The 14,812-nt window shown below is 41.1% G+C and overlaps 1 protein-coding gene across 1 annotated transcript; it reads right to left on the reverse strand.

The window, feature by feature from the left end:
* Positions 1 to 393: 393 nt before the first annotated feature.
* Positions 394 to 13,908, reverse strand: LOC125888110 (very long-chain acyl-CoA synthetase-like). Its single transcript, XM_049575324.1, has 10 exons — positions 13,284 to 13,908; positions 7,372 to 7,581; positions 4,619 to 4,777; positions 4,379 to 4,503; positions 4,094 to 4,288; positions 2,930 to 3,020; positions 1,966 to 2,164; positions 1,787 to 1,884; positions 1,563 to 1,693; positions 394 to 831 (listed from the first exon to the last, which is right to left on the reverse strand). The coding sequence occupies exons 1-10, from the start codon at positions 13,759 to 13,761 to the stop codon at positions 655 to 657; spliced, it is 1,863 nt and encodes a 620-aa protein (XP_049431281.1). The 5' UTR covers positions 13,762 to 13,908; the 3' UTR covers positions 394 to 654.
* Between the last annotated feature and the right edge of the window lie 904 nt (positions 13,909 to 14,812).

Here is a 14,812-nt window from a genome sequence, read left to right on the forward strand (position 1 = left end):
ATGTTGGGGCTTGTGTGGGTCAATCACCTCGCCAGAGTCAGAGAGTCGCTCTGTCCACAAACACGGCTGCAAGAGAACATGACGGAGGCTTCTAGATGAACAGCAGATAAACGGGGGGGAAGAACAACCTAAAGACCCAAACACTGCGTCGCTTCTGTGACATGATAAAGCTGCAGTCCAGCAGTATCTGATGTTAGTGCACACAAGCTGATAAAGCACAGACTGGCTGTACATAACATCAGTCCAAAGGTTCACTGATAAACACAGCAGGTTGTACCAATGTGTGACATGAGGGGGTCTTTAAAGTTTAATATCTAAAGTTTGTTTTTTGGTCTGACATTTAACTTTTAAAAACTACTTTTTATCTGGTCGGTCATAAATTCAGAGTCGGGGGAAAAAGACATCCAGAGTTTAATTACGTAATTAACAGTGGCAGTAAGACAAACCTGTACATCACACACCGTCAGCATTATGGAATACATTTACAAGAACTGCAGACGCACAGTTGTTGTGTTAATAAAAAAGCAGTCTGTAATGTTTCAAAGTCAGTCTGTCCCTGAGATTAGCTGATTGTTAGAAGAGGTCCTTGAATGAGATGTTACATCTTTGTAACCGAACGAGTCATCTGCTACAACGCTGACTACTTATTATGTGTTACAGTTTGATTTCCCTACGAGCGATAGCTCCATAGATGTCCTCAGTCAAGGGCACGTACGTCTTCTTCTCTGTATCTAAGAAGTATAAAGGATCTTTGATGTGAGCTGGGTTGAATCCCTCCTCCACCAACTTCACTTTCTTCATCTTGAAGGTCCCCGTCATCTCCAGGCAGGGCTACAAAAACACACATTGAGGATTTTATAGAGATTTTTTTGTACCAAGTTGTGTTTTAAAGACAGAGGAACAACACACTCAGGATGCAGTGCAGATACTGATCTTAATAAGTGGATCGGCTAACGGCAGGATGTCACAGATCCACATTTGTTTCTCCATCAGTGTCCTTATGTGTCAGTGTTTCCGCTACATTTACACAGGCAGCTGACTCCATTTGTGACGCCACAGCCTCATGTTGAGCCACATTAAATGACCCCAGTCAGTTCCACACAGCCAGGTTACACATTAGAAATTTGGGGAAAAGTAGATCTGTAGTTGACACCAGCAGATATCCGGACTTATCCAAATAAGTGTCAACACGGGTTTAGATTTGGTTTCAGAAGTGGGGCGACACAATCAAGTCAGAAGCTCGACTAGTTCCTCACAAGCTGCATAAAGCCCCACAACCTCCACTAAAAAAGTTGGGCAGCTTGTGTCGCAAAGCAGGAAAGTCTACACCTGCCTCTGCTTCTAAAATTGATAAAATCTTACGTAATCAGTCTGGTTTTTAGAGGGTCGACCTGAACTGAGCAAAGAGGTTCAGCAACATACAAATGAGTTTCAGTCAAAGTCACAGAAGATCAAAGAGAGGCGGAAATAATACCCCCGTCCATGTTCCACCTGCCACAAGGCTGCATGTGCGTGAAATAAGATAAAAGTGCACAACAAATTATTGTTATTATTTCTTTTACCTGAATTCTAATGAATCGAGGTCTTGCGTACACTGGGAGGTAGTTGACGACCTGCTTGTAGGTGTCCGAACAGTCAAAATCTTCTCCTTCTTTCAAAGTGACAGCTGCCATGCCGATCCGCCCCTCGTGACCTTATCAGACGATACATACAGAAAATATTACAAAGCACAGAATACAGTTTAACGCTTAAACAGGACTGCTTCTGACATCACCAGTGTTTTTACCTTCCACTTTAACACCGTAGACATTTGCCTCCAAAATACAATGAGCCATTGTGAGAATGTCTCCAACCTCTGATGTGGCAACGTTCTCTCCTTTCCACCTGCAACAGCAACAAGCAACAGACACAAAATTAAGAAAACACCAAACTCAACAGATCAGCACAAAAAGAGTCACTACTTGCCTGAAAGTGTCGCCGACTCGATCCTGAAAGTACACAAAGCTCATGTGATCAATCAGAAGCAAATCTCCACTGTTGAAGTACAGGTCGCCTTTTTTCAACACGTCACGCAGCCTCTTCTTCTCAGTTTGCTGCTTGTTGCCAGCGTAGCCAACGAACGGAGACCTCTGAGTGATCTTTCCCACCAAAAGACCCGTCTCACCTGACGCAGAGATGCAGGAAAAATGTCCATCACAGGTTCCCTCAGACCCAAAACCAGCAAACACTCCAAATCCCAATCATGTTGAAGTTATAATACAGATAGAAGCAGCACATTTTCACATTTGAGCAGCTGGAACAGTTAGTATTTCTGCTTCATAAAAATACAATGGTCAATTAGTTTTTGTTTTAGTTGTCTGATTAATAATAGTTTTAGCACTGAAGACAACTAATGAGGTAAGAGAATTAATAAAACACAGGTTCTGCATACTCCAATTAACGTGTCCTAACATGTCGTTTACCATGTGGCATGGATGTAGCTGCTTGGGTCATTTTACTTCTTTTGTCAACATGCAATTCTATTGCCTAGCCTTCCTCTGTCATTCCTTCAACCACCTTAAAAAGGTCAGCACTGCGATATTTGCGCATATCCAAAAACCTGGTAATATCCAAGTCTTTCATAATGTTTATAAGTAGGTGTGTTTTTCTTCCAACCATATATGCTGGCTTTTATTTTGGGCGTGCATCTCTACCCCTGCCTTGCAAACTGTCGGTCTGCGTACAATGCACAGAGCTGACCATAAACAGGCAAGAGGCAGTGTGTCGCAAACTGTGGTAAAAATCCCAGTTGAGACGTATATTCCGAATGTGCTGTATACATTTCCAAAGAGGAATATCTAAACAGAAGATGATGTTTGCATGACCTGTATCAAAAGCAGAATACTGTCACATTCAGAATAATAGGAGAATATTATTGTCATTGACTCACCTCTTTCTGCCTCGATGCACAGACCCTCTGCGTTCCTGACTGGCTCTTCCTTCTCAATGTCAAACTTGATCAAAGTGTACGGAAAGAAATGCTAGATAGAAAAAGAAAAAGTTCATCATTAAAAGAAGTGTTGTTCGTTAATAATTTAACAACGTACAAGGAACGAGGAAGTTTAGCTTTGCTGCTTGAACAAGACTAATGCTGCATTTCACTGCATGGTACGACACGGCTCTACTCAATTCGACTCACTCTTTTTGGTTTCCCATTAGCTCATGGTGTGGATAGTACCTGATGCTGTTTTTGGTATCACCTCAGTTGAGGTTCCAAGTGAGCTGAACTGATGCTACAAGGTGAAGTTGAAACACTGCAGACCACTGATTGGTCAGAGACAATTAACACTAGCACGACACAGGATATCCTGCACACACCTGCCCTTCTAAATAGCTAAGCTACTGTCAATAGCATCTGCAATTTTTTATTTGCTTGAGACAGATATTGAAAAATGGCAGTCTGCAAAACTATGCTGAACATGCAGTTTTACGTTGCGTTGCTATGGCAATCAGCTGAGAATCCCTCTTACTCTGAAGGGGCACTATCCCCATTGGAAAAAGAGAAAAGCACCTGGTACCAAAACTGAGTCATGTCAGGTCAAACCATGAAGTTGAAATGTGGCAAAGAGGCTAATTAGCTAATTGCTAATGTCAGCCATAATTGTTACCACATTAGTTTAGCCTGTGCTAACATTTGCTATAGGTAGCAGGAAAGTACAGCTGCAGCTGATGCAATTGACATTAATTTCGAGGATTTTGTCGACTGTAAACCAACAGATTTGGACCATGAGATGGTGGCACTAGGGGAAAGTTAAAAAATCACCAACATAAATACCATTCATTTGGGGGAACATAAATTGTCTGCAATAAATCTCACAGTAATCCGACCAATATATGTTGAGACATCCCACCCAAAAGCAAAAATGCCAACTTCATGGTGGCGCAAGAGGAAAAGTCAGTGTCACCAAAGTAATTGGGATTCATCCTCTGGGAGTCAAGAATGTCTGCACTAAATTTCATGATGGCTCATCCAATAGTTAGATGTAGATTTCGGTCTGGAGTGCAGCAGTGATGCTAGCATGGCTAAAAACAGTGGACGTGTTCCTTTACTCACCCTGTGGACCAAATTGACTCGCCCGACTACACCGACTTTGGACGTGTAATTGATGAAGCCAATGTTTCCCTCTGTGGCAGCGTACAGCTCTCTGACTTGAATGTCCCCGAAGCGATTCAGAAACTCCGACCAAACGTCTGTCCGGACTCCGTTGCCGATGGCGACCCTCACTTTGTGGTTCTTCTCATTGTCTTTCTGCGCAGAGTGAGACAGACTCAGAGTCAAAGCTTCACATCTCTCATCAGAACAATACTTCATTAATTAAACAGGAATATGTGATTTTACCTTGGGTGAGTTGCAGAGGTAGCGCATTGTTTCACCGATGTACTGCATTACTGTGACGTTGTACTTCCTGCAGTCATCCCAGAACTGAGAGGCAGAGAACTTTCTCTTCAGAACAATGGTATTACCTGAAATTACCACCACATAACAAGGCATGTATCTCAGTGTGTTAACTCACACAGCAACTTCTCAAAGTGCCCAAACCAGGCGTGTCAATACTTTAAGGATTAAGAGGATTACTACCTCTCTCGATGGACCCGACCATCCCGATGAGGAAGCCTGCGCTGTGATAGAGAGGCAGGTTGATGTAGAAGATGTCCTCTGATGTGATGCCACATACTGCCTGGAGGAAGGAGGCAGCCCAAACCCTCTCATGGGTGACGACTGCTGCTTTAGGCAAACCTTCCAAGGTTAAAGACACATAAATCATGTCAGGTTCTCGAACATAGCAGGTACAGTTAATATTAAGTATGTGTGCTTTCTTCTCAACCCTGCAGTGTGATTCACTTCTCTCGTGTCCATTCAGAGACTCTCAGACTTCAGAGATTTACTTTAAAGCTGCTCTTATCAATATTTTTTTTTACAAACAATACAATGAAAAAATCTGCTTGATACATCGCGATTCTCTCTTGAAAGACCGTCTCAATGCAGACAAGTCAATAATCAGAAATTTAAAACCAATTTCTTGACATGATGATCCCCTGTGACAATTCTGTAAGGGCGGACTCTACGTTCTTATGGCTGAACCAATAAAATGATGAAACATAAGGGGCGTAATCATGTGCATTGTGTTGCCGTTCTAAACTAGGATAATCCTTGAGTTTTGGTGAGATGGCTGAGTGTGAACAACCACAGATGGATACAATACAACCGGCACTCCCTGGCTTGAAGTTCCAATGCGTACGATTTAGGGGATACATTGGGCAAGAATGGAATATACTCTATTAAGTATGTTTTCTTTAGTGTATAATCACCTGAATAAAAGAATCGCTGTGTTTTCATTATCTCAATATGAGCTGTTTATATCTACACAGGAAGCAGGCCCTTGTCTCCAAAGATGACTTGGTAGCCTGTCATGTTTCTACAGTAGCCCAGAATGGACAAACCAAACACTGACTCTACTGGGTGGGATGTGACTCGTAGTGTAAAAAGCGCTTTGAGTTGTCGGAAAACTTGAAAGGCAGCATTTACCATTAGACTGAGCCATTTGTGTTTTCACATCATCAAGAGCATTGGAAAAACACTCATTTTTATGACGTGAAATTTGCTTTCCTCAGTAGTTTTACTGGTTTAAATCACCTGGTCCATTTATTTCGGAGAGGAAGAGACCTCTACAGATAATTCGGCTACAGGTATAAAACCTCCTGAGCAATAAAGACTGAAGGGATTGTAACCATGAGAAGTTTCAGCTGGTTGCAACCTGCAATCATTACCGCTAGATGCCACTGAATCCCCCTAAATCTTACACACTGCTCCTTTAAAAGCCAGTGTATGGAAGCATTTTAGTTTGTATACAATGAAAGGTAAGAGAGACCTGGACAAGAGTCACACTGTATTAATAAAAGATAATGAAAGTGAATTCATCTGTTTTATTTTATTTATGGATCATTACAAATACGCAATGATTTTAAAGAGGCAAGTAAGGAAAACTGTCAACATTTATTTTATCTAATAAGATAAGTTTTGAGTCTGTTCATCTCACTTCAATGATTTTTATTGCAGCAAAATGTATCTAGTAGACTGAGAAGGCAATTGATTATTTTGTTCTGTTTGGCTACCAAAAGTTTAATTTGTTTTTGTCACATTAATAATTTATGTGATAAAAAATTTATACTTGGTGTCCATGTGACAATATGATATTGCCAATCAAAAATATCCCGATACTATGCTGTATCACCTTTTTTTTTTTTTTTTTTTAATGCCCTGAAGCTCTGTTATCAGCATCTTGTCAGCAAAACAAACTCTGATAAACAGACTAAACACTACCTGCTCTGCACCAAACAGCAAACAGAGTTACCAAACAGCTGGTGAATGTAAGAATGTTGCTTCTTATCAGCAGGGTGTGTAAAAAAAGTAAATCAATCAGTCAATCAAGCAATCATTTTGTCTGACACATAGCATTATACAAAATACAACTCCACTGAAATGGGATCCATCAGCTCCTTCAGCTTGTGCTCTGTGATTTAGTATTTTTGTGGATTCTCACATTGATGGCTGCTGCTTTATAGCTGTCCATGTTTCTGGCTGGTTCATGGTTTGTGGTTGATCAGAACTGTCTTTTTCCATTAATGTTCAAAGGTGATAATATGATAATGTTTACAACCCTGCAGATTTCACAAGCAGACAAATTCATTGTAGTTTTCCTCCATGCTGACAGTGACCACTGTTTGTTGTAAACTCTCTACAGCCACATTTCAAGTCATTTTTTCAGGAATGTCACTTTAACATCTGCAGAATTACCAAAATAACATAATTTTAAATAAATTTAACATAATCAACTAATGTTTCGGTCCCTACAGAGGGAGTCAGTGTGTGTAATGTACTGACTCAATAAATGCATTGAATGCAGGAATTGTGTGTGGGAAGATACTGAGCTCCTCTCCAACACATCTGTGTTAGAAATACTGAATGAAGTCTTTTCTCCTGTGTAATCGCAGTAAAAAATGTCAAACAATGGAGAAGCTAGTCAAAATCTTACCATTTCACATATCTGAACACTTCACAGGACTATGAGTCTAAGGCAGAGTTAAAGTTCTCACTGTATAGATAGCAAATATCATCTCCCAACTACCCAAGAAGAATCAAACCTCATTGGTATAAATGTGTGGATAAAATATTAGAAACACCTCAGCAGACATAGTTCAACAGCAACACAAACTTCAGCTTCCAAAATTAAATAAAATTGAGTCAACATGCCTCTAAAACAGTTTCAACAAAAACATTATGAGTTATTTCAGTTGCATTATTTTTAGGTGTTTCAGATGAGTTTGGTGAACCTGTGGTGCCCGACGTGTAGATGTACAGCGCTGTGCTCCTGATGTTGATGTTGGCTCTGAGGTCACGGGACAGCGGCTGATCTGAGGCCTGGGAGATCTTGTCCGACAAAGCGTGGATGCCCTGGATGCTGCAGGTCTCTGACAGGAGGTACACGGTGATGCCCTGCTCTCTCAGCGTCGGTAAAACCTCCTCCACGGCATCCTGCAGCTCTGCAGACACATAGAGGCATTCAAGCTCTACACAGTATATCACAGCCCTGTGTTGCGCAATGCAGCACATGTAGGCTCATATCCTGTTACCTCACATTCCACTGGGGCACAAGCACATGGTGCAGGAGATTCAGCCTACATGTTTGCATTTCTCTGGGGTGAAACTCTAGCAACAGAACGGGGGAGCAGAGGAACAAGTTGGGCCTGAAATGCAGTCAGACATCAGGACTGAAAGTACAGCACACTGGGCGGAACCAGGAGGGGACAAGTGATTTAACTTTTGTTCCTTATAAATTTTACTAAGCTGTATGACTCCTACATTGTCCTGGCTGAATGGCTAATGAAACAGAGTTTGGTTGGAATCAACAGAAATTAAAAATATGAATTCATATGATGTGGTAACTTTGATGTTGTCTAAGAGAAAAAGTCTTGGTGATTCTGTGGAAATTAGGACTGGATGTGTTATCAATTGTCTTTTGTCTTGATGATACTGTGACGAAGCTTTTATACCAAGACAGTCTGGTTCAAGTGTTGGTTTCCTAAAACACAAAGTAGCCATATGAATGCAGTAAACGTGTAATTCAGTTGTTATAGTGTTAATTTTGTCTGTACGTCTCACCTCCAGGGCAGACTAAAACAAGCTGATAATTAACAGCCTTTATTCGTGATAAAATGTGTTAATATAGGCTGATTAGTGCTGCCAGAGCTGTTATCTTCACAGACCTACAATTACGACCAATATGTGGCCTGCTATTTGGTGTGAATGTTAAAGGAGCAGTCTGTAGGATTTAGTCGTATATAGTGGATTGTAGATTTCAACCAGCTGCAGCTTCTCCCATGTGACAGTCCTGAACTCCCACTTGGAATTAACTTGGCGTCCATTGTTCAGGAGGTTTGTCCCAGGAGCCTGATTATTCACAGAGGTCTCCTCCTCTCCAAAACAAATGGACCCACTGATTTAAACTGGTAAAAACACTGAATAAAGCAGTTTTTAATGTTAAAACTCAGTGGCTCATCATGGAGGGGCTGCAAACTACGGTGGCCGACACAAATCCCCCTAAATCCTACACAGTGGACCTTTAAAAGTGTTAATGTTGTAATCTAGTGGTGGAAGACAAACTCAGATTTGTTTCAGTTTTACATCGCAGCACAACAGTCCTACATGGACATTATTAAGGAGTTCTCATGGAGTGTTTGTGTGAGCATTTCTTGAAACCCTGCATCAAAATTTAGTCTTAAACACATATTATAGTGCGTCAACAAGATGCACATGCTTAGTATATGTTGCAGTCAAATACAGAGCAGAACAGTGCTACAGAACAACAGGACTGGTTGGTTTCTGAGGCTTAAGACAGAATAAAGAAACTACCATGCGCGGTCCGGTGTTTGTTCTGCATCTGAAAGTGACTGTGTTATTGTAAAGTGCACAGACAGTGGGAGGAACGGCCATCAGTTGGGGGCGAAAGTTCATTTCATTTTGACAGCAACGGATCATGGTCTTAACTTACCAAACTCTTTGAATGTAACTGCTAAACAATCATTACCTGCTACGTAAATACAGCTGTCAGCGGAATGTGTTTCAGTAACCAAAATCCACCAGGAATTTTGTGTTTTCTGAAAGTCTAAAGCTGACAAAATATTCCAATCCTTTGCTCCAGTAAAAGTACTGATAAAACAGTGTCAACATATCTGATTAGAGGTTAAAGTTCTATATTTAAAATTCTAAACTGTAAAGGTATTTAAGTATTGCTGGCAAAATGTATTGTGGCTGACATATTATTATCACATCAATTCAAAAAAGTATACTCAGACTCTAGACTCATTTTGCAGAAAAATGTCTCCTGTGACTGATTTAATATTATGTATTTCATCAGCAGATTGTTAACACTGATGCAACGATGTGTGCGAAGCATTTAACTACTGTAGCTGCACTAGGTGGAGCTAGTCTTAATTACTTTATATACTGTTGGTAGTTTAGTATATATTTTTTATCAGACAGTTTTACCTCTTTGAGCCTTCAACAGATGAAATCATGTGAGAAGTTCAGGATGTCTCTTTGGATGATGTGTTAACTCACAGACATCTGAAATGTTACAAGTAGGGATGCACGATATTGGATTTTTTTTTGCCAATATCCAATATGCCTGTATGTAACAAATCATTTGACCGATAACAGATATCAATATTGATATATTCCCTACCTAATTTTAGTGATCCTTGACTCTCTTCTATGCATACTCTTATCAGGAGATGAGCAGATGGAGACATGAATACAATACTTTTCAATGTATGTAATATTCATTCATTGTGCAAATTAAGAAAAAGCATGTTAGTCAGTTTTGACAGTTAATTTTAGAGCCAATATTGGACAATACCGATGACGTACCGATATTATCACCATGTTGGCCAATTCAGGTATTATACTTTAAAGCCAGTATTGGCCAGTACTGAGGACATGCCCAGGGTTTCTACAGATATAACCAAGTTAAAGTTAAGACTTTTTAAGAGCTTTCTAAACCAAATTTAACCCCAAACCTGCAATGGAAATACATATTACACAAACATATATGTATATGTGTGTGTGTGTGTGTGTGTGTGTGTGTGTGTGTGACACGTACGTACTCTTTCCAAGAAAACACAGTCAGTTCAAAATGAACAGTAAGGAAAAACGACAACAATTATGTGAGTTTAAGTTAAAGAGTAACGAGTTTAAGTAAAAAGAAAACAAAATCTCATTGCTGTCGTAAATACTATTTATTATTTCAATTCTTCAGTCTGTCCAATGACTGTAGTCATTGGGTCTGTCAGGCTGGAGACATTTTCACAGTAGTGTGACTGAAAATATTTAAGACCAAACGAATCTGAATTTAAGTCAAGTTAAGACTTTTTAAGGACCTGTAGACAGGTTAGCATTACTAACGTCACGTATTTTAACAGCCATTTAGAGGTTTTAAGGCCCCTTGAACGTCTGGCGTTAAGTAAAAATCCGTTACTTACATTTGAAAGTGTAATCAGTGCCGGTGCCGCTGCCGCTGCTTGAGCTTGCTGCCATTGTCAAAAAGATCCGGGTTGAACAAAGGCGCGCAAAGAATCTTGGGATACGGTAGGCCGCGAAGGATAGTCGCGGTGCATCCTCCGAATACAAGGAAAAGTAGGGTGCATTTGGAGGAGCCTTCGGATTTGGACGAATTGGGACAGCCTTCGCGCAGCGTTGTGATGTAAGCGGCCATCAAATTCGCCCTTCGAAGGATGCAGACCCTGAATTGGGACACAGCTCCTGTGTGCCGATATTATCGTGCATCACTAGTTACAAGGGATCCCAACAAGACAAGGTCAAAGTGTACAGGGACTACTGGTTTAATCTTTAACTATGTGTTGCATTTTTGGAATTTTATATGTTAGTTTTAAATTTTTATTTTAAAAACAAAAAACTGTAGCTACACCTTTAAAATGAATCTTGGAACCTCAGAAATGTAGAAGACTAAAACAGCATAAAACACAAATGCTCAAGTGGAGTAAAAATAACTCGAAATTGTGCTTATGCATAACGTTATTACTTAACTAAATGCAAAATCTAGCAAAAAAAGTTTTTAATAGGCAATAAAAGAGGAGGTAAATTGTGTTTATCAGAGATATTTGCGACTGAAAAAATATAATATCCACACTCTTCGTTAGCGAACAATATTCTAGCTTATTTACATGCTTAGTTGTTAGCATAACCTTCACAGTTAGCAAGCCAACTCACTAAGCGTCCATGTCATTGGTCCGACAGCCCATTGGTCCGACATTCCATTAGCCCGACGTCCCGTTGTTCCGATATGTAATTATACTAGGCTATAATGTATTCGTGTACCATAGAAGATCACACAAACGCAACAAAAGTAGGCTACTGGTCGAGATACAAGTGTCATAGAGAGAAGAAAGTGAAACACCATAACCTCCTGTTATTAACTCTGGGGTCGGGGTTGTGTGGGGAGCTCTCCACAGTGCTGAATGGCTCCCGGCGGGCGTATTTCTGCCTTGATGGTGCGCCGCGACCGGGTCTGGGTCAGCTGGGAAAGGCTTGAGGCGAAGCAGGCTCACGGCTTATGTGTTTGCCACTTTCTTTTTCATTTTAACCCACACTATGATCTTTTCCTAACCCTAACCAAGTGGTTTTTGTGCCTAAACCTAACCAGACCTTAACCACAGGGAATCATGATGATTTCGGAACAACAGGACTTCGGAACAATGGGTTTAATATGGTCGGAACAATGGAATGTCAGACCAATGGGCAGTTCCCCTCACTAATATTCTAGCCAGTTCACAAGCTTACGTGTTAGCATAGCATTCTTCGTTAGCAAGCCAACTCTCTACTATTCCATCCAGTTTACAAGCTTCCTCGTTAGCAAGCCACCTCTCTACTATTCTAGCCAGTTCACAAGCTTACGTGTTTGCATAGCATTCTTTGTTAGAAAGCCAACTCACTAATATTCTAGCCAGTTCACAACCTTACGTGTTTGCATAGCATTCTTTGTTAGCAAGCCAACTCACTAATATTCTAGCCAGTTCACAAGCTTACTTGTTAGCATAGCCTTCCTCGTTAGCAAGCCAACTCACTAATATTCTAGCCAGTTCACAAGCTTACTTGTTAGTATAGCCATCCTCATTAGCAAGCCAACTCACTAATATTCTAGCCAGTTCACAAGCTTACGTGTTAGCATAGCATTTTTCGTTAGCAAGCCAACTCACTAATACTATAGCCAGTTCACAAGCTTCCTCGTTAGCAAGCCAACTCTCTACTATTCTAGCCAGTTCACAAGCTTCCTCGTTAGCAAGCCAACTCTCTACTATTCTAGCCAGTTCACAAGCTTACTTGTTAGCATAGCCTTCCTCGTTAGCAAGCCAACTCACTAATATTCTAGTTTATTCACAAGCTTACTTGTTAGCATAGCCTTCCCCGTTAGCAAGCCAACTCACTAATATTCTAGCCAGTTCACAAGCTTACGTGTTAGCATAGCATTCTTCGTTAGCAAGCCAACTCTCTACTATTCTAGCCAGTTCACAAGCTTACTTGTTAGCATAGCCTTCCTAGTTAGCAAGCTAACTTGCTGATATTCTAGCCTACTGGCAAGCTTAACTTGGTACTTGTTACCTAATTAGAAAGGTAACTAACTAACCCTGCAGTGGGCGTTTGTTAAATGTTACTGAGGATTTAGTTTAATTATACTAATTTCAAATTGGAAAACGAGCTTAGCTTAGCTCAGAAGAAGCACAAAGCAATTTTTACAGAAGCACAGGAGCAGCACACTGATGATGTCAGAGGTCTGTGACTGATTGATTACAGTGTTGGCCCAGGTATGTGATGTGGGATGTTGATCCAGGCGCATGTCCTACTTCCCAAAATCACCTGTTGTATTACTTCTTAGTCTGGAACTCTTATTCAATGGAGTTACCTTTGTTTTGATTTTTTTCTTTTTATATATGATTGTTGTTATTTAATAGGGGTGGTATCCTCATAAGCCATTTTTGGTTTCTAACCTCTGCTCCACAGTGTTTTATCTTCGAATTTATTTTGGCTGTATTTTCTACACGTGCACGTTTTTGCATGCCTAGCCTACAGATGAATGGTGGACAGGGAGCTGCATACCCTCACTCCTCTCCCCTGCGCCCCTGGCACATGTGCAACAACACATTACACAATAACACCTCTCTGAACTCACCTGGAGACGCGATGATCACTTTGGCCCCGCAGCAGGAGAAACAGTGCAGCAGAGACTTGGACCTGATGTTAAAGTTGAGCAGAGCAGCCGGGCAGCCCAGCTTTGCCAACCCGAGCCAGGTCCATATGTAGCTGGGCTCGTTGGCCAAGAACAAGGCGACCGTGTCTCCCTCCTTCAGCCCGGCTGCAGCCTGCAGCGCCCGGGCCACCTTGTTGCTCTGTCTGTCCACCTCTCCATACGTGTATTGTCTCCCTTCAAAGTGCACAAAGATCCTACTGGGATGCCTCTTTACTGCATCCAAGAAGTGGTCCAAGACGCTGTAGAAAGGTTTGCCCTTCTTGTATTTTAAGAGCCTATAGCCGAGTTTGATGCTCGTCAGAATGTACGCGCAGTCCTCTCCTAAATATGGGAAAAACGTCCTGAGGAAGGAGAAGGACAGGATCGCCAGTCCGGCTAACACCGTGAACCAAATGTACATGTTGCAGAGCGCACTACACTATACTACACAGGAGGCATCTGTCCCAGAGGCAGAGGTGGGTGTTATGCAGCTCTGAGCGATTTGTGACAAAGTTCACCCACTCAGCTCAGTCCGGGGAGGCGCTCACTGCTCAGCTCAGGCCCGCTGACCCCTCCTTCATTTCAGGATTGTTTTCCACTTTCCAGCCCGGGTGTTTCCACATCTAATCTTAATTTACTTGTATCCATTTCAATCCATATTTATCACATCCCCATGTTGTTTTTCTCGCCTGCCTTGCTGCAAAACCTGATCCTGCTGAACAAAGATAGAAGTGAGTAAACCTGACAAACATGCAGACACACTCTCTCTCTCTCTCTCTCTCACACACACACACACACACACACTGACTCATCTACAGCTGCGACACCTCGAGGTAATGACTGTTCACTGCAGTTTATTTTCTGCTAATTGTTCATATTAAAAGCTTGTAGAGTGGCAGCAGCAGAGAGAAGACTGATATTTATCCACTAATGTTTATTATTAACAACAGTCATAAAGCACCGCAGCAGCTCTGCACATGTTTACCCGCATAATAAACCCGCAGCTGAGCAAGTAGTGGGCGTGAGCTTCTTAAACTGAGCTCTATTTGTCAAGTGATTTATGAGGAGGGGCGTGACTACAACACACACACACACACACACACACACACACGTCAGAAGGATCAAGTAGTGAGGCTCCCTGTTGCCTCTGTGTGGGGCAGAGCTGCAACTGCTGCTTGTTTTCATGACAAATGTATATATATTTCAATAACTCATTTAAACGTTAAGTCTACAAAATGTTAGAGTATTATAAAAATGTCACTCACAATCACAATTGCAAAATCCAAAAATAATAGATGTAAACATCTTGTTATATCTTAGTGTTGTAGTTGTATTGTTGTTGTTGTAGCTGTTGTGTCATGAATATGTTCTATTTTGTAATTGTGTTTTATATATGATAGTGGCTTTTAGCAAAGAAATGTTCTTTGTCCTCTGTTTCCTGCCCATGTACAGATAAAAATTAGCATATAGGT

Source organism: Epinephelus fuscoguttatus, linkage group LG4 (genome assembly GCF_011397635.1).
Source record: "Epinephelus fuscoguttatus linkage group LG4, E.fuscoguttatus.final_Chr_v1".
Lineage (NCBI taxonomy): Eukaryota > Metazoa > Chordata > Actinopteri > Perciformes > Serranidae > Epinephelus > Epinephelus fuscoguttatus.